The sequence below is a fragment of the Passer montanus genome, unplaced genomic scaffold, assembly GCF_014805655.1.
Source record: "Passer montanus isolate IOZ18808 unplaced genomic scaffold, ASM1480565v1 scaffold10, whole genome shotgun sequence".
Lineage (NCBI taxonomy): Eukaryota > Metazoa > Chordata > Aves > Passeriformes > Passeridae > Passer > Passer montanus.
In genome coordinates, this window is record NW_024356505.1 from 17,602,040 (window position 1) to 17,629,133 (window position 27,094).

General features: G+C 34.2%; 1 protein-coding gene across 4 annotated transcripts in view; it reads right to left on the minus strand.

The window, feature by feature from the left end:
• PHF14 (PHD finger protein 14) overlaps positions 1-27,094 on the minus strand; it is a 160,639-nt gene that overhangs the window by 74,277 nt on the left and 59,268 nt on the right. For all 4 annotated transcript variants that reach the window (XM_039709696.1, XM_039709676.1, XM_039709685.1 and 1 more), the window contains exons 15-16: positions 19,239-19,289; positions 18,960-19,081 (exon numbers count right to left, since the gene is read on the minus strand). In XM_039709696.1, the coding sequence (XP_039565630.1) occupies positions 18,960-19,081; positions 19,239-19,289 (173 nt within the window). The remainder of the gene's footprint in view (positions 1-18,959; positions 19,082-19,238; positions 19,290-27,094) is intronic.

A 27,094-nucleotide genomic window follows, 5' to 3' on the forward strand; every position in this document is an offset into this window, starting at 1 on the left:
ACAAACAAAGAGTAAGAAAACAAAATTTGGGAAAATGCAATGTATTCACTTGAAAAGTTCATACAAATACCTGTATTTTAAAATAAGCACTGTAACACTTGACTTTTTTTTAATGGCCATAAAGTTTCTCAAGTTGATTGACAGATGTAGAAAAGCTTAACTTACAAAGCAAACATTTAATATATTCCATTATAATTTCATAGTTAATTTTCAGTCTTCAGTATTAAAACTTCCTACAAAGACAACAGGTCTCTAAGTGGAAATAGACTATTTCTGAAATGCACAAAAAAAAGGAATTATAATTTTCTTTCAAACTAGTCCTTAAGCATGCCAAATTTAGTATTTTTTTTCAAAAGAAGCCAGAAGTTAACCAATAGGTATAAATAATGGATGCATTTGTATTATACCATAATCAAGCTATATTCTAAAAGCACTCTACAGCACTCCTGAAAAGGACTATTTTGACAATATACTTAGACCAACATTTGTTACAACAGAGTTTGTCTACACTGTGGCTGAATGCATGCAAATAAAATTCAGACGTAATACACATATATTAAAGCAACAACAAGGATAAATTGCATTACATATAAAAATCCATTAATTAATAGCATTTAACACCATGCCAGAAGTTTGGGAACGGTGTACCAGTAAGACCTTCTGTTTGTGAAACTCAGTGCTAATTATTAAATAAATCACTTCCAAAGGAACTAAAAAAGTTCAGTGAAATCAAATAACATGATGCCCTATGTAGCATGCTTACTAATTTCTGAAATCTCTTCTTTCCTACTCACAGAGGAAAACAGAAAAAATGAAAATATTCCAAACTACTAAGACATTTTATTTTTAATTAATAGGTCAAGATAGATGATCAACAGCATGTAACATCAAGGAAATTATCTAACAAATTTTGGAACTTCAGAATAAAACCCCTTCTTAATGAAGGGTTGCAGATAAATTCAGTTGTATACAACATTTTTCTGCATTTAGAATAAAGAGTTTTAAAGTACTCAAAATAAATACATTGGAACTGTAACTACCTAAGTAATGCTAATTATGCTTTAGCATTGTTTTTTTCATCAATGCTCACCATTCATACTTTTTTCTTTTTTAATGAATACTTCTTTGCTACTTTTGTAAATGTTTTGATTATAATTTTGCAATCATAATAAATATCTTCTGCTACCTTTAACAATGAAGTAGTGAAAATTTTCTAAGATGTCATTTTCCAGGTCCCCATTCCCCATTTCAGTGTCACTGACTTGCCTTGACCATAGCAAACTTCTCATTTTCACACAGGATTCCTATTCACAACCACCTCGCCGCCCCCCCCAGTTCTTTAAACAGTTTCAGTATCCTTCCTCCTCTGACTATTACCCACATGGTTTTCTTGTTTCAGTGTATTTCTCTGATCAGTCCAACTTTGCTCAAGTCGTGATGCTTGAAAAGTCTAGATTTTGCTGCCTCTCCACACTATCTAAATTCTGGGTTTTTTTACATTTACCATCCAAATTCAGGTCCTTCTCCAGTCCTAGTCCCACCATGATCTCCATACTGAGCTGTACTAGACAACCACAGCTATAAAGTTTGTCTGTCTGTAACCCAAGGCTCTGTTTCATACAGCACATCTGCAAGATTTTGGTTTCGCTTTACTGAAGAAACAAGTATATAGTGCAAATGCTAAACTCTGGTAGATGAGTAAAAAAATTCATCATGTCTGTTGATGTGAAATGGAACAGAGTAGGGACTCAAGAGAAAAACAAAACAAAGCCAGAAAACTCCATGAACATTAAACCCTCTGAGAATACAGTGCAGAATCTGAGGATGGCAATTCATCTAGATAAAGATCAGCCTGGTCCAAGGAGCAGCAAAGGCTGAAATATCTTGACCTTACCAAAGACTGCCTCACCAGCAAAGATAAATCAGACATCAGCACTGGGTGAGATATTCATACTGAAGCTTAGCCTAGCAAAATGCTGCTCCTCACCACAAGTGACTGCTGTGGATTCTTGAGTTCTGCACATCCTGCTCACATCTCTCTAGCAATGACAAAAGATGACCCAAAAGAAGGGGAATCACACACCTCTCCACTCTCACTGCCCTGTTTTACTCTTCTCATGTAGTGCAGCATTCCTAGTCATTGATACTGTCCTAAATATCTTCTCAATCCACATTTCTGTTCCCTGCAAGTCTTGTAGCAACTCCAACTGTAGGGATAAGTACACTCAAATAGCCCACAGCACACTCTAAGCACAACAACTAATGATCTAAAACCTGCCATACCATGACTCTGATAGCTATGAGGAAACTATTTCTCTCACTACATCCTTCAAAGCTTCCCTCTTCTCAGATTTCATCAAACTGACATGAATAAATTTCTCCTCTGTCCTTGGGAAAGAAGGGAGGTCTTTGCCAAAATTCAATTTACTGATCAAAGACTTGAATTCACTTTTCTTCTTAAAGTTATGGGGTGAGGGACATCTGGGAAGACAGGACATTCACTCAAACCTCACCTTAAAAATTTTGCCTGAAAACATCCAGCCTAAAAGATACACAGGAGACATGAAGAATTCTGAGTCCAAGCGATTAAAGTTTTACAAGTTTTTCCAAGTTTTAAAATAAGAAACTGAAAATGGGGTCTGATACCACAATTATTACCACTGCCCAGTGCAGTTAACTTTCATCTGTATCAATGCTAGTTAAAAAATTCCAGAGAGTGGAACTTTGCTAAGTCATGGTCATTTTCCTTGATCATTTCCCCATTTCTCCTTCTGCAGTCTGTGAGTCAGTATTTCATAACACAGTCATTGTATAAAATACTGTATAGAATACACATAAGCATTCTTGATGGAATTAAGTGGTTAGATTTCCTTAATTCAGAAACAGAAATCATAGTATGAATTTGAAATAAATGAATTGAAGCTAACATTCTAAAAGAACCAAGCTTTGAGAAAAAAGTGCTTCTCAAAAAAAGCAAACATTTTTAACTCATTCACCAGTGACTTCCCTAATTAATTCCAGATTTTTTTTCTCTTGTTGACACACAGGAAGTCCCAAATACAATGACCAGCAGAAGCTGCACCACTGTTTTTCCCAACAGTTTGGCGGCCAAGACAGAATGAATTCTTTTGCCTGTTTAGCCATTTGTATAAACAATGACAATGGTGCATATGTCTCACAAAATAGCAAAATTAAAAACAACATATACTGAAAATACTGTGCTGCTTCATTTCAGAGTTTTATAAATCTTCATAACAAAAAAAAATAATTATCCACCCATAAATACGCTCTATACAAATTTAAATTAAAAAACGAAGGAAGCATGGCATTTTTTTTGAGGCGTCTTGTCAAACAGTGAAACTAGTTTTGAATGAAAAATTAAGGTATTTTTATAATGGGAATGAGACAATAAGAACTTAATAGTTCTTATTCAACGTAAACAGAATTAAATACATATAATATTACACAAAGTTTCAAAATAAAAGTATTTTAAAGTTTTCAATATGAATGTACTTTAAGCTAAAACCTTCTGAGTTTTCCATAGTAAGCAGACCAACAGCTTAACTAATAATTATTATATACTGTAGGAAAAAGCCAATACAGAGATATAAGCTTCTACCTACAGTGCAAAAGAGAGGCCACAATAGTTTTGGTGTAGATTAGAAATCAATGGCAGAAACTGTTCAGATCAGGTCTCCAAGGAACTAGGAGAATTAAAAACCTTGCTGCTGTGCTCTTCCATCACTCCACATAAAGCCAACTCCTGTATTCCAAGTTTTGCTCAGAACTAAGAGACTGGAAATCTTAACTCTTAGTGTGTGTAAAAACTGCACCCTCTACCCTACTTTGTGGGGTACTCAAAAACCCACAACAAGGGATGCAAAGGATAACTTAAAGGCTGACAATCCTCCTGCCCTCATGTTCCCCATGCCCCATCCTTCTAGTGCAACACCACCACATTTTCCCTCCTCACACTTCTAACTCCTTTTTAGCTGAGGGACCCTATCCTTCTAGTGCAACACCACCACCATTTTCCCTCCTCACACTTCTAACTCCTTTTTAGCTAAGTGTGGAGTTTTAGCTGTGACATTATTTATGGTTTTCTGGGGTTGGCAGAACTGGCAAAGAGCCCGTTGAGTTTTTTGAGTTTTTAGGTGTCTCAGTCTGCTGCCAGGTTAGGTGATACAGCTCTTTTAATGCAATTTGACAGGTGACCCCTGAAAGCTATTGTCAGGGTGATATTCTAAAGTACTGAATTTGGAAGTGCATTTAAAAAATGGACTTTTCAAAGAGAGCAGAGGAAGCGAATGGAACTGTGGATGTCTTATCTGAACCTACATAGTGGAACCTCACACTAATATGTAACTTCAGTGGAAAACTGTAAGCATTAGCATTGATAATTCTCCAGAATATTGTTTCATGAATTCAGCTTTTAAACTACAACTACAAACTACAGCTATGACATGGCTTTCCCAAGACATGAATTTAGTAAGCAAAATTACTTTCTCGTTCTTCAGTAGTGTTCTGAAGGCTTGCTACATTGACTACAGGAAAATGTTTATTTTCTAACAAACTAAACTTCACCTGTTATATGCAATACAATTTTTTTTAATAGTTTACATTTAAGAACAATAAATATACTTTTTCTTTTGACTCAGCACTGGTGGAACCACACTGAGAACACTGCATCCAGTTCTGGGGTCCCCAGTACAAAATACATAATGGAGTTACTGGAGTAAGCCCAACAAAAGGACTATGAAGATGACTGGCTGGAGTAACTGTCATTCAAGAATAGGCTAAGGCTGGAAATTATTTATTCTTGAGAAGAGAAGGCTCAGTGAGAATCTTCTCAGTGTGTAAATACCTGTAAGGGGAAGGAAAAACAGCCAGACTTCTTAGTGGTGCCCACTGAAAGGACAAGAGGCAACAGGGAAAAACTGAAATAAAGGAGATTGTTAAATATAAAAATAATTTTTTTTTCACTTCAAGGAGGAACAAGCAACAGAACAAGTTGTTGTTCAGAACAGTTCCAGAGAGGTTGCAGAGACTCCATCCTTGGAGATATTCAAAATGCAACCAGACACTGCCCTGAGTAACCTGGTATCTGACTTGTTTTGATTTAGGGGGCTCCAACTAGACCAGCTCCAGAGGTCTGTTCCAATCTCAAGCATTCTGTGACTCTGTTTTTAATAAAAGCAGAAATTATTTAGAAAACCTTTCAAATTTAAAGAAAATTAAAGTCCTGCAGTTTACTTATTGTTCTTTAATGTGAAAAACTAAGATTACCACTAGAGTTTTAAATGCCCACTGGTTTTCTTATCTCTTTCTCACAGCAAGTGTTATTAAAAGAACTGTCAGTAGATACTAGCAGACAGGCTGTTTTTATGTAAATTTAAACAATTTTTACTATGACAAAGTAGCACTTTTATTTTTCCTCTTTTCATCTGCTTTGCATTTTCAGACATTAAACTGCTGCTTTTGCAGTTTTTACATACCCATAGTTGCACATTCTCTCCGAAATGTAAAGAAACTTAAAATAAATATTACTGTTCTCATCACTCAATAAAACTACTAAAGCTACTACTACTGATTTTACTCAAGTAACCTTAATTTCTTAAACAGATATTACATTTTCTTTCAAAAGATGACATTTTAAGTACTTTTTCGTCAAGTGATTTTTTTAAACATTCCTCCACAAACTCAGACACTGTGGTAGTTACAAGCTTAATCAAGGGAAAAAACATCTAAAACTTCCTTTCTCCTGCTGTCATTTATTAAGAAATGGTCTTCAATCCTGAAGTAAACATCTCAACAAATAAGGTTATCCTTGTCACTATTTCTCATGCTGTTACTGAATCCTGTTTGTTATTCTTTCTGAAAATGCACAAAAACCAACTATTCTTTTTCAAAGCTGGTCTTTTTTGTCCCATTTTGTACCATTCTCAAGTACTTTAACTTTTCCTTTTCTCAATTCCTGCATCATGGAATGTTAACACATAATATGCACTGTCATGAAGCTGTCCACAACAGGGTCTAAACTGGATCTCTTCTAGCTTTCATGTGAAATTTCAGATCTTTGTTCACTACTTCAAGGTTTACAAAATTTGAAAACTTGATTCTCCTCTATTCATTACTCATTTACTCTCTGCCTACTTAGCCCTTCTTTTGTCTTATTTCCTTTTCTCACTTTCCCAGAAGCTCTGTCTTGGGCAACATTTCTGTATTTTCCCCTTTTTCTCAAAATACTTTAAGAAATACAAATCATTTAAATATAAACATAATTTAAATATCCTAAATGTCTCAAAACCAGTTGAGGTTCTCAAATAACAATTTCCATGGACTTGCACAGATTCCTGCCAATTAAGCCAGCAGATGCAATATTCTATTCCATCTACTTAGCATCAAGTTCAATAAGCACTTATAAAGCACACTTAATTCCAGAAAATTCTTCCACAAACTGCCTTGTGCAGTCAGTTTCTATACAAGTTAAAGGATAGGCAATTCAGAAATGCATATAGATTCTGCTCCCTCAGAAATAGCCCTACAAAGGAAATGAGAATCAAATTCACAATTACAATGGACCTCATAATTTCATAAAGACAGAGTTTAGAGACGAAATTTTTTTGTTTATTTCATTTGCCTTTCTCCAGGCATAAACCACAAGTCTGGGTCAAGTCTGAGACAAGTCTCACACTTGGTTGTGCTAATGAGCATGCTTTCAGTTAGATGCAAAAATGCAGGCATGAATCCCACCCATTAGCTGTTACGTTTTATTCACGTGGAACACTGAACAAAAATGGGAATACCTAACTAAGAAGTCCATCCCTCAAGGTCCAAAGAGACTTCCATTTTGAATCCTGGGACGGCTTAATACAGGCATACTTATAGAATAAAAGATTTAACTCCTCTCTCCTATTTCCCTAGGCAGCAACATCAGCACAAGGCATAATTTGTCTCTGACTTTTACTAACAAGAACACTTTGAAAAGCTATTCAAATTTATGAGATTTTTAAACCCAAGGATAAACTCTGGCCACAGTTTACACTGAAGTGAGCACTTTAATCCATACAATATTTTCTTACCAAATTATAATCAAGTTTCTGCTATGCAATTTTGGTGCTGCTACTGCTAGCTTTTATTGCTGTATTAAATTGTTAGCAAACAGCTAGAGGCTGCCAGAACAATTTCATAACATCTATTTCATTTTTAATAGTCCTTTGTAAGAAACAGCTCTGAAATTATTGTTTACATATTATGGTCAAATAAATGCCAACACATTCTATTGTTTAGCTTACTGCTATTAGGATTTTTGCAATTATTTTAGTCTTTATTACAACAATATTTTTTAGAATTTAATAATTTAACTATCAGTCCACTACTATCACTGAATTATATTTGTTTTTACTTCTCACGCTAAAACTGAGTGATTCTTCAACTTTTAAGTATTGGTACCATTTTCACCTTTGGCTATCACTACCATTTCACCTTCCTCTCAAAAACAAACTCCTCAAAACTAGTTTAGTATATGTAGGATGCTGAAGCTTTTATAAAGTCCCGAAGTGCTACCAGATGCTACGCTGTTTTCCCAAGACATGGCCTACTTTTAAAACCCAAATCTACACATTAGTTTTCAGGAAAAGGAGAGATCTGGTTGGTAGTTTCACTTTTAGTTACAAATATTAAAATTGCAATAAACAGAGGTTCTCTTCCCAGAAGTTAAGACTATTTTGAATTTGTCAAAGCCAGCATGCCTTTTTGGTCAATGATTAAATAATGTGACAGAAAATTTATTCCAACATACACATTTTCTTTCAAGTAAGTTACTGTATATACAAAATTCAATGCTTATTTTCAGTGACTGCAAAGTAAAATATTTTATTCATATTTAGATGCCCCCTCATGGAAACAGAATAACTTTCAATGACAAGAACCCTCATCCAACACATTGAAATTGGATGGGAGAAGGATAAAATAAATGAGGTGCCAAGAAAACTTCACACATCCTTAAGAAAACAAAAGCAAAAGCTGTGTTTTTCAAAGATAAAATTGTATACTGTGCTAGAAACAAGCAAGGCTTTTCATCAGCTCTGAAACATGAAATAGAAAGCTGCCAAAGGATGCATGAACCACACTTTAGACAAGTAATTCTTCTGTCCAAGTATTCTTACATATATTACTTTAGATGCAGACAAGCTCCTGTGCAGCATGAATGGAGAGCACCTTTCTGTTTCCTCACTCAATAAAATTTTATCCTTTTCCAAGTGACAAGTGTTGACCCTTCATTGTATCATGTCTGCTCATGGTTTGCTCCCTTCCACAATCACTTCTAGCAATATACATCAAAAATGACAAGCAGAAATAAGTGTACTGCATGTGCTGTGTTATATAGCTGATGTGCAAGATTTCTGTGACTGTTAATCAGAAAGGATACTTTACTGAATTATCATACTTGGTACGCAATTACTGCAAAGCAGCAACATAAATTAACCTTACAGATCAAGGTGTTCAATATTGATGCTGGATATAAGTATATTTATTTTCCCCCCAAATCTGTACAATCCAATGTCAGAAACAATGTATATTTAGAGGGCTTTTGGTTTTGACTTTAAAGCAGAGATTTCTGTATTAGAATTCAAATGCTTGGCCACCCTCCCACTACTTTCCTAACCTAACTTTTGTTTCTTTTTAATAAGAAAGGAAAAAGTCAGCAAAACAAAATGTCACCATTAAATCATTTCACAGCATTTTGTGTCAGAAATGTAATGGAAAATGTGCACATCATGGGAAAGGTTACTGTTCTTCCAGAACATCTTTTCATTTGGTTCAGAGCTCATCCTTCTACATAACTGTGCAGGCACTACCAATGGTTGTTCTCCCTGGGCTTAATTTGGCAGTTGAAGGATTGTGGCATTTTCAGGAAACCACAGTGCAGTGATTTTAGTGGTTATCCATCTGAAAGTGATGCTATGATTTAGAATAATTACTCTGTTTATGTGCAATGGTAAAAGTCAGTTACTACACCATATTCCAATGTCAGTTTACACTTTACTGACTATTTCCCTAATACAACATCACGTCAGATGTCCAAGGGATCTGTCCAAGTCAGAATTAGAAGGATTTAGTGCTCCTGTTCCAGCAGTAAGTGCACATGCAGTACAGTAACACTGATGTACTTTAAATGACAATTGTGTAAGGAAAGGAGCAGGAGGGAATGGGATGAACTCAGCTAGTTAATCAAAGCACTGCACATTAATTTACGCTTGACCTTTGCATTGTTACAAGCAGTGATATGCAAAAGAGAAACATATTAGTCTTCACTAAGAGCTCATTCATATTCTTGAAAGAAACATAAGCTTTATATTTTTTTCTTGCATATCCTTTCCACATCCTTTCTTCTCAGAACTAAGTGATTTTTAGGCCTTTTTCAAGATGAAATCTGCGATAGGCTTAAATATTTATCTGTGACCTTATAATATTACTCAAGACAGCATGGTAAGATTCTTAAACTGCTTGTTTCTCATTTCCACAAGACAAAAAGCATTTATTCAAATTACAAGAATTTAAAAAATCTATTCAAGGGTAAATATTTAGGAAAAAAATCTCAGGAAGAATGAGATTGCTACGAGGTAATGAAGTACTACCTGGAATATTCAGTGATACTGAATTCCCAACTTAATACAGAATACTGTCTCTGGCATTTTAAATGGCTTGAAGCAAATTAGATGAAAAAATTCAATTTCACTGAGATGAGAATGCTAAGGAATGACACAAAGTGTAAGTAATAGTAATAGTCTCAGCTGTTGTAAAGGAGATTCAGTTTTACTAATTGAAAGCAAACCAAAATCTGAATCCAACCTTGTATATGGCACAGATGAAAGAAATGAAAACTAATTGAAAAAAACCCACAAAAAATTAAAAATTATGCAAAAGAAAGGAATAAAACTAATAACAAGGAAGAAAAATAAATGAAAAATATATAACTCTATTTTACGAAATCCTAAATTTTGCATACAGAAATTAGTCTAGATTATTTGATCTGTAACTTCAATGACCACACTAGCAAGCAACTATGGTAAGACAAGTAGACCAAATCTAGTGGTCATCAAAGTCATGCTGAAATACAGAAAATAAAGCCTATAATTCTATTACATTTCCTAAAAAACAGATATTTTATAAGAAGATTGATATTAATGTCACATGTCTCAATTTAGATGCTATTACATGCAAATTATTTCAGCTATTTCAAAATAAAGTTCAATATTAAAACTGGATTTCTCTTGTTACTTACACGGCCAGAAAAACAAAGTTTACCAAATATATTGTAACACTGAAGAAGCTTTACAACTAAATGGGGTTTTTTATTTTGCTTTTTTGGTTTTTTTTAACTGTTTAAAAGTATGTTCTTCATTAAGAAGCTTCGCAATACCTCAGCCTACAGCACAATTAAGCTAAAAACAACAATAATATCCCAAATACATGTAGATTATCTGAAGCCTCTCAGGGAATACTACTATATGTAAAATTCCTGATTTACACCCAAATGAGCAAAAAAATTATATGCAACTGTGCTGCACTGATTTATTAATTAAATTATTGCCATTAATGCAATTAATACCATATAATGGTATTATATGGCATATTAATAACATGAAGAATAACTCTGGTCAATGCTGAGAAAAGCATTTCAATATCCTTAAGCTCACTGTACCTCTAGCTGCTTTTCACATATGAGCTTCTTTGGTAGAGCAAAAAACCCCAAAACACACAAACCCCACACTCACTGTTCCAAGACAAAATTAATTCTGAATAGTGTAAATGAAGTTTTGCTCCCAAACCGCAGGTCACCTACTATCAAAACCCCACACAGGTTAACTAACAACAGATCAAAAGTAGAAGTATTGGACAGCAGTAACAAGAATGGTAGAAACGCATGTGAAACAGTAAACATAATTCTTTTGCATATTAAGATTTCCTTCTCAAACAGTCCATAATTTACACTACCATTCTGTGTAGTGGTATTTAATTCAGAAAACTGATTGCACAGATGCTCACTTGACACTAATAGTGGCAAGTCAAAAGTGATGCTGCAACACAGCATATAAATGGTTAGTGTCTCCTGCTGTGGTCTTCTACCACAGCATTTTATTATCTGGACATGAAAATTCTCATGTCATAAATCTCCTAACTATAAATTTCAGTCTTGCAGCTTCTACAGCAATGGCTCAGTTTAACAATGCAAAACAACTGAATTGGTAATGAATTTGACATTTGCTCTCTGAGTATGCTGTACTATGAAAAATTCTGATGTGATAAGCTTGCTGTACTGAAAATGACTGAAGCAGGTTGGCCAGAATGAAGGAGCAAGTGACATTAAATGCCAAGCATTAAAATGCCAACAGAATTGAATTATTTGATGCAATTTGAGGTAACAAAAAAATCATAAGAATGCCCACAAAAATAAGAAGCTGCTGACCCCATCCAGGTAGATATTTCTGCAGTCATAACCTATTACTGGTAACTAGACTGGGAAACAATTTGATACGTCATGAGTCTCTCCTCTTCCATCACAAACTTCAATTTCATCAAAATCTGCATATTTTTTCATTAAATAATTTTAATCTTCTGAATAAACACCTCATTCAGTGACTGCTTTAACTAGAGAGGTCACTCATTATTTATAGCCAGGAACCTCTATATTGTTTTTTTTTTCCATTTTATAAATTATTATAAATCCTAGTAGTTATAGAACACAAAAACAGGAGCAAAGGTCTCTTATATATATATTTCCTAGGGCAAGAAGAAAAATAATAAATTTAATCTCGAGATATATAGCTGTCTGGGGAATAGATTACAACTGTGAAATATAGTTTCAAGTTGTAATTTGCAAACTCCAGATTGCAGTAAAGACTTGATCAAGCAGGTGTAACTGAAGGGAAAAAAAGGATAACCATATACTAAAAGTTCAATAATGAAAAAATGGCAAAATACTCTTTGTTAGAGGAAAACAAAGTAAACCTGTAGAATGATTCTCTTATTTACAAGTGGTTATCTTGTTGCATATTTCTGAAGCTCATGACACTGGTACAGAAGCTTTCTGTATCAACATACTTCCAATATCAATACTAAGAACTCTGGACAATTATTACACTTATGCCTGAAGAATAGAAACTTCTACTGTTCAGTAGGCTTCTGCAGACTAAAGCCCAGTATGAACTGCAAGAAGGTTTTACTGACAGATCATTAAACAGCCCAGAAAAAATGGGAAGAAAAACCACTGGGGAATGTTCACACTGCTCTCTCCTATTTACTTCTAAGAGGACACCAACAAACCTCATCAAATACCACAATAATGCTCCAACAGGGTTTTAGAACTTTCCTAATGCTGAAGAGAGACAAATATCCATTTTTCCTCTATTCTTCCCAGCTTATTAAGAGGAAGTGTCATTAAATAACGCCCTCCCTCAAAAAAAAAAACAACAAAACAACCCTTTTTGTGGAGTGTGTAGGGGGAGAATCACTTTCTGATTTTACAGCCACCTTTGATGTACCTGCATTTGATCAGAAAGCATGGCAGGCCAGATAACTTCTCATGCAGTTGTGTTCTCCTTTGCAAAACAAAGGCTCAAAACTTCACAGAAAAATCACATGGGATGGTTCTGTGCATATTTCCCAGCCTGAATGTCTTACTGCTGATAAGATAACTGAATGGTAGCAGGTCTTGAGCACATAGCAACACCTCCAACATTTCAGTTTTGCACCACTCCTACACAGACTACCTATAAGATAGTTCCCTCAAGACTACACAGTATCAAGGAACAAACCAGAGATGGAACACAAAATCAATAACCAAAGACATGAGCTTCTATTCTTTAGATGGTTTAAGTTTCCCTAAGAGTTAAGCAGCAAAACAATCAAGGGAAAATAGTAACCTGGGCTTCAATTCAGATTTTGCTGTCTCATTTCAGGAAGATAACAGACAAGAGTACTAAAGAAACCCAGCAGGTACCAGGTAAATAGACTGATGCCTAATCAACAGAAAACCCAAGGGTCTGACAAGCACTTTTTGCAAATGTTCCAGGCATGAGCAGCTACAGGCAGCTGCATAGCCCAAATCCAAATGCACCCAGCAGTTTGCTTGTAGAGAAGCCCTGAATGACAGCAGACCAAGTCTCATTACCAGACCTATGCCTGACTTGTAGGCACTTGGCAAAACAGCTTCATAATGCCTAAGGTTTTGTTTAATGTCTGCCCTAGCATATGAATTTATGGAAAGTACAATGCAATGCAAATTCAGTTTGAATGTCCTCTGTGAAGAAAATGCACATTTATCATTGCATGTACTATCCTGCTATCTAGAATAAAAAAGAAACACTTTTCAGAAGGCAATACAATGACAAATTATGCAAAAAATTATCTAACAGGTAACTCAAGCAATTTGAAAAGTTAACTCACAGAATTAATCCCAGTAAATTATATAGCAGAAATAAGCTATAGAACTGAATGTTACATTTTCTTTCATTCTCTTAGTTCATTCCAATAAAATAATGCATTTGTAATCTTATGTAACACATAAGATTGCTGCAAACTGTGGCTTAACTAACATTTTCCTTGTGATTAATCCCTACATTAGAGGCCTTGAACTTCTACTGTAAATAATAGGCTTTCAATCACTATGATGGACTGTGAGCTTTGTTGCATTTAAAGTAATGAATAATTTATGTACTTGTTCTGAAATAAACTTTGGCTCATGAAGAGATTCAAAACTAACAGCTGAACAAATAAGGAAGAAATCCTTAACTTGAAGTTTGGCATGCCCCTTTGCATGGAAATGTAAGAAATAAAAATGTGAAGACAAAACTATACAAGACAAATACAATTAAGGAAATCTGGTGAGAGACATTTCCGGACAGAAGATCTCCAGAGGATTCAAAACAGACTGTCTAGAACATACTTTCTGTCAAAAGCTGACCACTGTGTGCAGCTAAGCATGCGATCCTTTATACAGTATAAATTATCATCCTAAATTTGACACATACATTTGTAGCACCAGAATTACAGATGTCACATGCCATTAAAAGATTTTTCAGCTATAGTATGATTGGATAATTCCTACTGTAGTTAACCGTATTGTTAATTTTCCTCCATGGTTTTTTCATTTAGTAAATATGACACTGCATATATTTTCTTGTTTTTCCTTTCCTCCTCCTCCTCCTCACCTTCCCTGTCTGCCTTGATACAATGACTGTATGTGCAGCACATTAGACTGCTTCAGAAGTGACAGTATACTGGAAAAAATAAATACTTTTACATTTAGCTTATTTCCTAGTAAATATATGCATTAAAAATAAATACTACATACATTCTTGATAATTTGCTTGGCAGATTTATGTTTTTTGAATACTTTATAACCAGCATTCAAATCTATGTTTTCAACAAATTCTATTTTCTATGCTTTCAAATACATGACCTTCATCTTTTATACCCTCTCTGTAATCCTGAAGTCATAATTTTGCCTCAGTTACTGCAAATCAAATGAAATGGAAAATTCTAACTTAACTGACAATACAGCAGAAAAATTCAATACACAAAACTACAAAAGAATGTACTACAATATGCTTGCTCAAAATTGTTGGCTGAAGAAATCAAATATTTTCAGAGATTTCTTTAACCTGATTTTGGGCCATACAAGAACAATACTCTATTCTGCCTTTCTCAAATCGACTATTGAGTTGTCAATTTTATCTAATGCACTACATTTCAAAGTATCACCCAAGCCTATCTGGAAGTAAACAACAGATACTGTATTTAAATTTTTTTTATTAATAGGAGTAGTTGAAAACAGGATTATTTTTTGAGAAGAGGCCACTTCTTTAGAAGTGAAATCATTTAGAAGTCCTCCATTGAAAATGCTTAAACTGGATTAGCTTGTGGATTCTTCTTTAAATAATGTTCTACACATTAAAATTACTTAAGTTCATCTTAATTTTTCATTTTACCAAAGCAGATTATACAGTAATACTGTGCTAGAAGCACTTTGTCTGTACAATGCTACAATATGGAGGGCAGGTTTTCCCTACCACATATTGAGCCACTTGAAAGACACTTCTTTATGTTTATACTAAATATGGTAACATTGTAAAGAGAACTATTGGGGAGCTATTTTTAAAGATTTGCATCAGTGAATTACAGCCTCATTTAAAAAAAACCAAAAAAAATCCAAAAAAACCAGAAACAAAACAAAACAGGAGGTACTTATGAATAAAGCAATTCCTCTGCAAGATCTATCATTCTAAGCAACTCAGGCAAGACTGTAATTAAGCACTCAGGAAACCTTTTAAATGTCTAAATGACTATATGACTTCAAAAGAATCCCAAAATGAAAATAAAAGCATCATATCTAAATGCTTTCTGAAACAAACAGCAGAGGTCAGCTCTAAAAACAAACAGAACTTTTAAAATTATTTTCTGAGTTTCTCAGAAAATTTACCTCTTCTCTTTTTTTAAGAAGTGCTGTGTCTTCATGCATGCCCCATATCAAACCAATCTGTGTCAAATATAAAGTATTATAAAACCTCCATCTTTTACTACTCTTCCTCTCAAAACTCAATGACAGGTCATTTGAGTAAAAAGATACTCAAAATCCACACTTTCCTCTAATTACAGCCATAGCTTTCTCACTTATTTATAATGACAGTTACAGATTCAACTTTGCCTTACTTGAGTATGTGGTTTCAATTAACTTTTCACTGTTAGATTCGTAAATCTTGACTGTGCCACTAATTATTCTTGTAAAAGAGAAAAACTGCAGATTTACTTATTTCAGTGTAATTTCCACAGACATGTACAGAAGAATTTATAAAATAAATTCACTGTTATTTCTTTTTTTTAAAAAAAGCCATCACATAAGGATCACAAGACTGATCCTTTCTAGAGGACAAAACCACAAAATCTAAACTTTCTGTTCTAGTGCATTGTACTATACTGAAAGAGCATACATATATTATCTCACATCCCTGACTAAATAAGCACTATCTTGGCAGGTCTATAACACATACATATGCTAAACTATTAGTATAAATAAAAACAGCATATCAATAAGTTTTAGACAAAAGCTTATAATTAAAGATACCCTACTTTTTATCACAATAGTCACCAAAGCATAATTCAGTCAGTTAGTAAAGCATTATGATTCATCAGAATGAAATGCACTTTCTAAGGATAAATCCTTCCATAGTTATTTTTTGGTTTTAAACCATAATAACAACAGGTTAAGTAAAGCCACTGAACATAAAGCAAATAATCCCTTAACCATTCAATGCTACCCAGAAGCACCTGAAACTGCGATTAACAAAAATTCCAATAGTCATACAGTAAGAACTAGTTAAATAATATTTTTTGCCTTAGATTCATTGCTAAATAAATTATTATTATAAATTACAAATTTCTGCTGCACTATTTGAAATATGAAAAAATTCCTTATCTTCCTCTAATCCTTACTCGGATAGCCCTCACCCTCTAGAATGAGGGCCAAATAAAGCTTAGAAGAACCTACAATTTCTAAAAGCAGATTGTCCAAGTGTCAAGTAACCAGCCCTGTTTGTGGCAACAGACAGCAGAAAAAGACAGAAGGCTCTTCAAGACTCATCCCTAAATCTGCAGTTTCACCAGCTGCATACTTGTGCTTAACTTAGTGATGAATTTTTATATTCAGAAAAATCTCTTGTACAGCATAAACACAACCCCCCTTTTCTTAGTTACAGATGGGTTAGAAAGAGGGAAAATTAAAGCCAGTAATTTTAGTGAAGACCAAAGATAATAATAAAGATCTGAGAAATGTTGGGCTTTACTAACAGATAGTGCCAAACAGACGGATATTGTAAAAATACTTTGTTTTCCCTACTTAGCATTTCTTGCTTGCAAAGAGTCCTATAACCTTGCATTTAAAACACTATTTCTACCACCACAAAGGAGTCCTGCATGATGGTACAGGGAGAAAAAAGCACCAGTGCAGGCAGAGCATCACCCATATGACAATGCAATGGAAAAGAAGCTTCTGAAAACTTTCTCTGACATAGCAACACTAGGTGGATCACTCCCTACATCTTAGACTGCAGAATTAACATAATTTAGTAATTATCAAAAGTAATTCACAGCTCTTTAGAAGCAGTAGTAGCCTAAACTGGACAAAGTTGAAGCTATTTACAGGAATTATCTGAAGAAAAGTGAGTTTTAAATTTAAATCTTTTTTAAAAATTAACCTAGGAAATAAGATTTAAGGAAATATTTTCCAGAAAATTATGAACACAGGATTAGAATATAAACTCCTTCTCCTATGCAGGAGTACTGTTCAGTCTCTTGACCTAGTTATGAGGGTGATTTTTAGGAGAACCTGTTGAGTTTTGGCATATAATATGTTTACTTCTGGCCCAACTAAATTACTGCTAAAATATTTTCCTGCAGTAAACAGGACATAACAGTAATTTTCTACTATTATTTTTTACTCACAACTTAAACATACATCTCCTCATGCCATTTTCTCATCCTTTATGTCCTCCAATGTGGTATTTTTAACATTTCCAAAAAACAGCCTGAAAAAAACCCCTAATTCACTGCCTCTTTCACAGTAGAACACAGCACCCGTTTTATCAAGATTTCCTCCCACAACAAAACGGTTTTCCTGTATCTTTTATTTCTTGTAAACTGTAGGGTTTAAGAAAGCCTTTTCTTTTGTCATGGGCAGATAAAAACCTGCTACCACCAGCCCTCATCAGTGTAATTCATGAGCAATCCCTGTAACATTCCCCTGTTTCACAGTCTGGTTCTGAGCAGGATCTAAGATTACCCAGCAATAGTGGCTTCTCTATATATGAGAGTCACAGTTAGAGATGAGCTTGTACACAGGCACTCTGCCACCAATTTGGAAACACAAATACACTCTGGCACACAACCTTGACATTTTATCAACTACTATGGTAAACCATATGCTGTGGTTGATACTAAAACCAGCTATTCTGAGTATGTACAAGACATCTGTACCTGTGACACATTCTGATTACACAGCTAGGTGTTGCTTGCCTATGTCATCAGTTAATCTGACCTTTCCCATAATTCTTACTGCCAAAAATAAACTAATATTTTGGAGTACTCCTTCCAGTTAAAAGCAACTATTATATCTAACCTAAAGAGATGCACTTGTCTAGAAAAATCTCATTGAAGCATACAGTACCTAAGTACAGCACACTTTTTAAAATCTGAACTTATAAGATCATCTTAATGAAATCTCTGTAGATGCATTTAAAACCCACTTTCTGATTGATAAGGTCCATGATTCTTCTTTCAAGAATTGTGAATAGTTTTTACACCTTTGCAAAAATACTATAATGTGAGCTATAAAAAATCTGCAGAAGTTGTGGCCAATGGTAGCTATTTAATAGCAGCTATTCTATACTTTAATTAGATTTCTGCACCTACTAAAACATCATTCAATGGTCTTTTTTCATTTCTGCTTCAGATAAGAAACATGACTATCAAACCCTTTCATGATCTGCATTAATGGAGGTAGCATTAATACCTTTTTAAAAACATAAATTCTTCACAATCCACATTTCAGCTCATAAAATTATTGATTATTTTAATTACTTTTAGGATGCTCATGTAGCTTTAATATCATTAAAATGTCATTTTATCTTTCTGACCTGCTCTAAAACATTGACAATTCACTCTGATGAGAGCAAATTAATTCTCTTGTGTTAGAAAACCAGGTTATCTTAGTTATTTAAAATAAAAATGTTTCTGGCAGATCAATAAGTGAATCAAGCCAGTACTTCTGATGTAATGTGACTCCTAAATAAGGGGACGAAACTTATTGTTTTCAAAAAGTACATTTTCTTCATTTTAATCACGACAAAGTGATACAGATGGGACTTTAACTCCTCATAAGGTCAGAGTATCAAACCTACCTGACTAGATTTTCATTGTCTCCAGTGCCTTTGCAGGTAGCACACTCAGTCCTTAAATCCTCTGACTTGGGCTTTTTTTGCAGCACAGACTGCCGCTGCCTTCTTTCTCTGGGAATACGTTCCTGTCACAGCAGAAGGCAAAAAGAAAGGAATGGGGGGGAAAGGAGGGAAGGAAAGCAAAAATTTTCAATTATGCCATGGAAAGTAACACTTCATCCCAAAGTTTAATTTTTTGTGAAACTGTTAAAAAAACAAACAAACAAAGCACTATATTCCAACCTCAGGTTTTTCTTCTTCAGGCACAAAGCTTCGTTTTCGTCCTCTAGTTCTCTAGAAGAGAATATATTTAAAATTCATTGTTAGGTAAGAGAATGTTTTTGCTATTTATCTATTATTCCTAACAACAAAAATATACAGCAGGAAATAATTTAAAGCACAGAACCCCACTGCCAGTATTGGGACAATAGCTACACATTTTGAATACAAATCTACAGAACTAACCAAAAAGTAAATGTAAATACTTGAGTATGTTAAGTCTTATTTTTAAAAAGACTGCCACTAGAATTAAAAATCTTTTACAAACTTTGCACAAACTTCCCCAAACTAGTAATTTCAAAATTGATATGAACAATGTATTTAAAATCACTCATTGAGCACTAAAAATGTGCTCTGTTTATAAGCTAAGTGATAAGATTAAAACAAAATAAAAAACTTTACCAAACCAGGAACACAAAATAACTTACAGATTTTGAGGAGTAACAAAAATGAAAACTTTCAAACTGAAGCTTAGTATAATGGGTATATGGCAAATGCTCATAAAGCTTAGCTGCAGCTAAGTAGCATATACCAACTACGACTGGTACACAACAGATGTTTCTGATGATTCCACACAAGTAGAAATTTTTTCAGTATTGCAGTTGGCCAAAAATAAAAATACCAACACTGTGGATGACAAGGGGTATCCATGGACTGTACCAGTGAGCACCAAAGATTTACAAGCACCTTTTGTTACTAGGTACACCTCGCATGAGTTCAGGTTCAGTGACTACATTTTATCTTTGAAACAACAGCATTATTCACCTGCTCGTGATATACAACTGCCACAAGCTGACAATATCACTCTTTCTTGTATAAAAATTAAAGTATATTAGAAGGAACGTAGAAGGAAATAACAAACATCACAGACAATTCCAGTAACCTAAAATGTCTGACACACAGACACAAATAACATAAATACACAAAAAACATGAAAATCCTTGTTTTTATGGGAAAAAACTACCAAATTAGGAAGTAATTTATCATATGATAAAGAAAAGCACTGCCTACTTTACAGTTTCTTAAAACTTTTTCTGAAGCAGCTGGTGTTCACTGCAGAAAAAGTAAAAAACAGCTAATCAAAAAAATCTTAGACCAGATTAGAAGCACAAGCAATCATAAATTCAATTCCAAAGAAGCTAACAGTATAATGCTTCTCCTGTTTGGGTCCTCTTTGAAGGTGATTCGTACTAGCTTCAAATTAAAAACAGTTCTGTATTTTAAACTGTTTTACAGATTTAAATACTGCTACACTGCAAATAAATCAGCCACTTCAACACATCTATACCTTTATACTTCTGCAGATTTTGATCTGTGTATGTTAATAACATTCCATTTGGGAAGATTTTTAGAGAAGATGTAACACTGCAGTAGCAATGAATGCAGTGGGATGGAAAATGCTACTCTATTTCATGGCTCTTTAGAATACTTTAACTGCCATGAGGATTCTCTATCACATTTCCCTAAGGGTGATTTATAAAAAAATGTAAAACCTTATTTATTTAATACGTAGCAATATTTACAATACATTTAGTAATTGAGGCGTTCTACATTCCACAAGCCACACAGTAGTGCCAAAATTTTGAAGAAAAAAAAAATATTTACTACAGATAAATGAATTCATCAATGTAATATTAGAGGTATTAATGTAACATGGGCTACGTGTCAGCTACATGTTACACAATTCAAGGTCACTGCAAGTTAAAACTAGACAAAAAAAATTTCATCAGACACCAGCACACTAACTGCCAATTTTACTACTTTCAGCCTCTGGAATTAGTCCTAAGAACATTTACAAACTTGGACAATTTTAAGCTATGGAGGCCCTCCTGAATGCAGCTGTGCAAAGATTATAAAGCAGGTATAATGGTGCATGCCAATGAAGGCAGTATTACGGTCCTCACTCTTCATGCTTAAGCAGCAAGAGACAAAGAGTGCAAGCCTTCCACCATCAGAGTAATGCTGTCTTGAAAACTTACACATAATTTGGAAATCTAGGTAATAATCACATTACTTTTGACTCTGAATAGAAAGTATTACAAGTTAATAACTCAATTTTAAGAATACTGAAACATATTTAAACTTCAGCAAAATGGAGACATAAGGTTTATAATTAATTTATATTATTTTATTTTAATTTTATTTATTGTTTTGCCAAGAAATTGTGGGATTTCACCTGCCTGCTATATAATGCATGATGCCTATGACAAGGAATGTCACATTAAATTATACTTTCATTATGCTTTCATTAGCTTTCTAAACCTTCAAACATACTGGACTTTGTTCAATAATCACTAGGAAACAAACATTAAAATCAACATCTTAGCACACATATTTGTAGGGTATTTTATATGCTTTTAAAACAGCAATTTTATGGGGTTTTTTTCCAAATGGACCTCCATAGTGAAACATATATTCAATGCTTCTGCTCACATAATTTTACTATTGCCAGCATTTGACATGAAAAATAAGATCAAATTAACAACTGAAAATGGAATATTCTTTGATTTTGAGCAAGTGCCCTCCAGTAATTTTACATACCTTGTCACTAAAGTTAACTTACAGGTCAGCAGGAAAGAATCAGGTACATCTGGATTACTTTATTCAATATTATTCATTGCTGTTTGCCTCAAAGTACTGTTTTAAATTGCTTTTAATAATTTCTGTCATTAGCAGGCTCAGAATGAAAACATCAGAGATTATAAGTATAAAATATTAGTGTGGCATGTACTTGCCATAAACAATTTAAGATTTATTTAAAGGCAGCTAAAGGAACTTTGTTATTAAATGGCATATATTACAACTGAGATAAACTTGTTCATACTCAAAATTATGCTAATCCGGCAAAAGATGCCTATAAAGACAGTGATTCTTTTAAAATCAAAATACCTGGAAATTCAATACTACAGAGATACCTTCAATTGAGGATTTCCCTATACCATAAAATGGAGCAAGACAGTTTTGTGAAATTTGTCCTGGCATTTCCAAAATGTTCAAACAGTAAGTTGGGAAAGCAAAGTTATGTTATCAGCACTCAAGCAAAATCCCAATTAATGCCAGTGCTATGCCAGCTATTTTATTTTACTGCAGAACGTAGAAATGCTGTAGAACTGCCATTTGGGCCAGACAACAGTCCAGATCAAAACAGAGCAAGGTGTGGATTAGAGAGATACAATCTACACAAGGCAACCACATGACAAGACGACACTTCAATACAAGAACACTAATTTCAAAAAAAGTATTGAACAACGTAAAGTGGCTCAAAACATGTACCTATAAAATTTTCCTCATGTAGAAATAAAAGATTTCTTTGAAAAAATATTTCAAATGTTGACATTTAATGACTGCTGACAGGCAAGTTTTTGGTTGTGTCTCATCCTAAATTCTGTACTTACACAGCTTTGGAATTCATTCAGTGGGCACTACAATAAGGGCAAAGTGTGGGATGTGCTCAGACACTTCACTTACTAGTAACAGTAAGACTCCAGCCATTGAGCTCTGGAGCCTACAGCATCAGAGTGGAATCACCATGCAGTTCTGCTTACTACACAGGCAACTGAGGATTTAAAATTAGATGCTTATAGCTAAGGGCTGATTCTATATAACCTTAACTGCCCCAAAAACTCAGAAAAACATCCCAAGGTCATAACAAGTGCAGACTCTATTTTTCAATTCATTTCTTTCAGAATTATGGCAGTGAAATAATACAAGTAAAGGAATGAATTGACACTAAAACCAGTTGAATTAATAAAATCTGACCTCCTGAAAAAGTACCACAGTACCAAATATTTCTATTCCTCCCCTTCTCAAGTGACTTCTTAACTTCTTCTTCTCTAAGGCATCCAAACCGTACCTCCCAACGTATCCCAAAGTTCTGTCTGTGTGTTCCCCAACTAAAGTGAGACTCTTTTCCATACTCACACCTCATCCTTCCTGTTCATCTGCTCTAAAAAACATTCCAACAACCTTAGGCATACATAGCTCTGAATTAAATATTGCAATAACAGGTCTACAAATTATTAAAGGCAAAAAATAGTAGTAGGCAAGTGACTAACTTACTTTCATTAGGAAATCAATTATTAATTATTTGAATTAAAATTTGAATTATTTGAATTATTATTTGAAATAAACAGATTTAGCTGCTGCATCACAAAGAACATACCTTACAGTGAACTGAAAAAGAAAAATAGTACCTTATTTCATTAGCAATATAACCCAAAGTAATCTGAGCAGACCAAGAAAGGTCAAGGAATTAAGATGCCAGCATAAAACAGAATTATTTTTAAACAAGAACAAAAGAAACACTTTGATAAAAAGTTAAAAATTGCAAAAGATAAAATAGATTAAATTCTTCTTATTAATCTTTTTAGCATAACATTTTGAGGGGAAAGACACACCTGATCAAATAAACTGCTAATTAAACTCTTTAAAATCCTGCAAGATTATTTTCCTTGGGTAAAGAAACTGTGATGTTTGATTCAATGAAATCATCAAGATGAAAGCAAGCCATCTTTTCCAAGAATATCTTACCAAAGGTTTACCCTTCATAGCAATTTTTATGCCCATCCTCTGAAAAGAGCAATGCTCTGAATAAATGAAACCTAAAGTTTGGCAATGTCCTTTTATGTCTTTTACTTCAAGGCTTGTTATCTGCGGGCATACCCCATTTCACTTAATTCAGTTATTTCATTAACTTCTGATTTTTCATTTAAGAGTTGGAAAAGAAAAAATCCTACCTCTCTTGCTTATTGTTTTAAAAATTCACACAAAACATTACAAGAGTCACTAGAGAGAAGTAGTGGTGGGCATCACATGCAAACAACTATCAAATCTGGAAAGAAAGAGCAGTAGGAAAACACCCAGCACTGGATTGTTCCTGTCTAATCCAATTTGTAATGATCTAAATTGACAGTTTCTACAATACCCCATAAAATACGTATTATTTTATAATACAGAATGCAAGAAATAAAACACAATTAAGAAAGAAGATTAGAGAAAGCCTGGGGGAAAAAAAAGGAAAAAAAATAGGAGAACTAGAGCATACACTTCCATAGCCAAGGGAAAGCTAAATAAAAAATTGGTTTCTTTCAGCCATGGTGTTTTGTATCACAAAAATATCCATATATGCTGTGCAGTGTTCTGCTGTTAGAGTGGAAACATGCATGTTAGGATAGGGAATTAAAAGAATCATTACTTAAATACCTAAAAAACAGAATACCAACACAATAAATTACTAATGAATGATGAAGTCATAAATTATACAATCTGACATAGATCAAATGAATGACGGATACAGGGTAATGCATGAGAGGAAATGGTGAACTCAAGACACTTAAAAAAAACAACCCAGCATTAAAGAACACTGTCCAAAATGGGATGAAAATACGCTGAGAGAAAATGTGATCAACAACAGGTTCAAACCTAAAAGTAGGAGAAGAAAGACTGAACTGGCAGTCTTCATTCTGAACTTGGAAAAGCTGGAAGTGAATTTTGTATTTTTGTTTATAAGCAACTGGACAACAATATGAAACACATAAAATGAAGATTAGATAATGCATTGACTAAAAGATTTTGAATATTCTCAGAAAAATAAATTCTATACATGAGACAAATGAAAGACATCTGCAAAGAACAAACAAAGCCTAGGATGAATCCTACAGTTGTTGAAAGGAAACAGAATGTTTGCAAAAGGAAACAAAGCAGCAAAGCAAAGCTGCAAAGGAAACAGTCTGTTTGCCATCACTAACAGATGCCACAAGCTGACATGCTAGCTTCCAGGTGGGAAAGGACAATGGAGAACAGGACAGAATAGGTGCCCACATGATCCAAAACCACTACAGCTGTCACCAAACCTCACAGTTGTGTTTCACTGTTGATGCTTTAAACCAGTTAATCCAAAGACAGCAAGAGAAGCAATAGAAGGCAGAATGTTCCCTTGCAGCACTTTTGCTTTGCCACTTGGAAGAAAAAGCCCAACATGATTGATCCAGAACTTGTAAACCAACCAAAACAGAAGAGGTGATTCCCAAAAGTCAGAAGTGTATGCTCCTCATGATGAGCTTTTTTCTGAAGTGGTCCTAGAGGATAAAAGTGTATGGTGTCACCTATTTAATTTCTTGCTTTTCACAGGAAGATATAGAGGAGTTAACGACGTTAACAATACATGGAAAAAAATTGAAATACTGAAAGCAACTGTGGTCAGTGGCAAGGGTTCAAGTCCACTCCAAATAAATTGAACTAGCATGGTTCTGGATTCGATCTCCTGTGTCACAGTTTTTCCCAAGATCAGTGGTGATTTCTGTGGTTTTTTTCAAAACATCCCTTGAGAAAGAAAATATATAAATGTAGCAGGCGTTGGACTACAATGATATTTAAGATACATCTGACTTTCAAAACTATTGGTACTATAGTTAATTTCTTTCCTCTGCAGAAAGTCTGCAGCAGTTGTTTTGTGTGTGTTATAATTTTAAGAGGGCAAAATGTGAAGCGCTTCAGGTGCTTTGATTTTTGGAGATCTATAAACTTCTCATTTCTTGTCAGAAACAGCAGCACATATTTATCGACTTAAGATTTCCCTGCCAGACCTGTGGCTACAGTAACTACTTGAAAAAGACACACAGCTGTCTTTTACCCATGCTGACATGCAGACTGAAGAGGATCAGTACGAGATGGTTTAATTCTGGATCCTATCTAAATTCTTCAGACATTTTCCTTTCTATCTTATGTCAAGTTGTAGCTGACACACTAACATTAATTATATACTTCCACAGGTTTTTTTTTAACCTTTTATCAAACTATGGTTCATAGACAGATAGCACACATATCAAAAACCTCCAAACCTCAACTATCTTGCTTATGCAGCCTTTATCATATACTGCTAAGGATAATCCAAAGACAAAAAAAACCCCAGTAAACACTGGAATGCTATATAATCATTCCAAACAAAGAGGTCAATGCAGAGGATTTACATTACTACAGAACAGAGAATAACTGATGTGAAACACTCTCAGAAAATGGAATTGGGGAAACTTGCACTATACCAAAAAAGCAACTTAATAAAATCAGTGCACTATCTATCAACAGTGTGAATAAAACAAACCACAAAAGCCTGTGAAAAGAGCCACACAGGTAGAAACTGCACAGATAGCAAGTTCTCTATCCTGTTACACATTAACAATGACCATTTTGCCAGGATAGCAATTTCTAATTAATGACATCATCCATTCGTTATGAAAAATGAGAAACTACAAATTTCCTTTGCCAATGAAAAGGTTATGATGAATCTACTTGCAGAAAAAATTCCTTTTGACTCCCTCTGCTTTGTTAAAAGGCAGAAGAAATGTTCAACTGATGGCACCCCATAGACATAAAATAATTTCACATAAAGGTAAGGACTGCCATGTAGACACCAGATGGCACACTTGTTCAGTACAGATCAAAGTGAGTATCTTAAATGGTATATATCACTACTATTCAAAAAATACCTCTGAAATAATTATTAAATTTTCAAGAAAAATGACAGTAATAAAAAGGGAACTGTCAGACAAAAAGAAACAGCAGTTAATCAAAATATGATTATAAAAAGAAACAAGTCAACCATGAAGCTTAATTACATAGAATTACATTTTTTCTCTATTTTTTTAGTTTCCATTGTCTTGAGACCTTTTTTCCTAGAAAATCAAAAATTCTGCAACATTCCTGCTGTCAAGCAAAACTATCACTGAGTCTATCAATTGATCTGTAACTACTGTTTCTCAGGCTTAAACAAGTAACAGAATTTGAGAAAGAGCAGGATTGATTTCTATCCTTTTTAACACTAA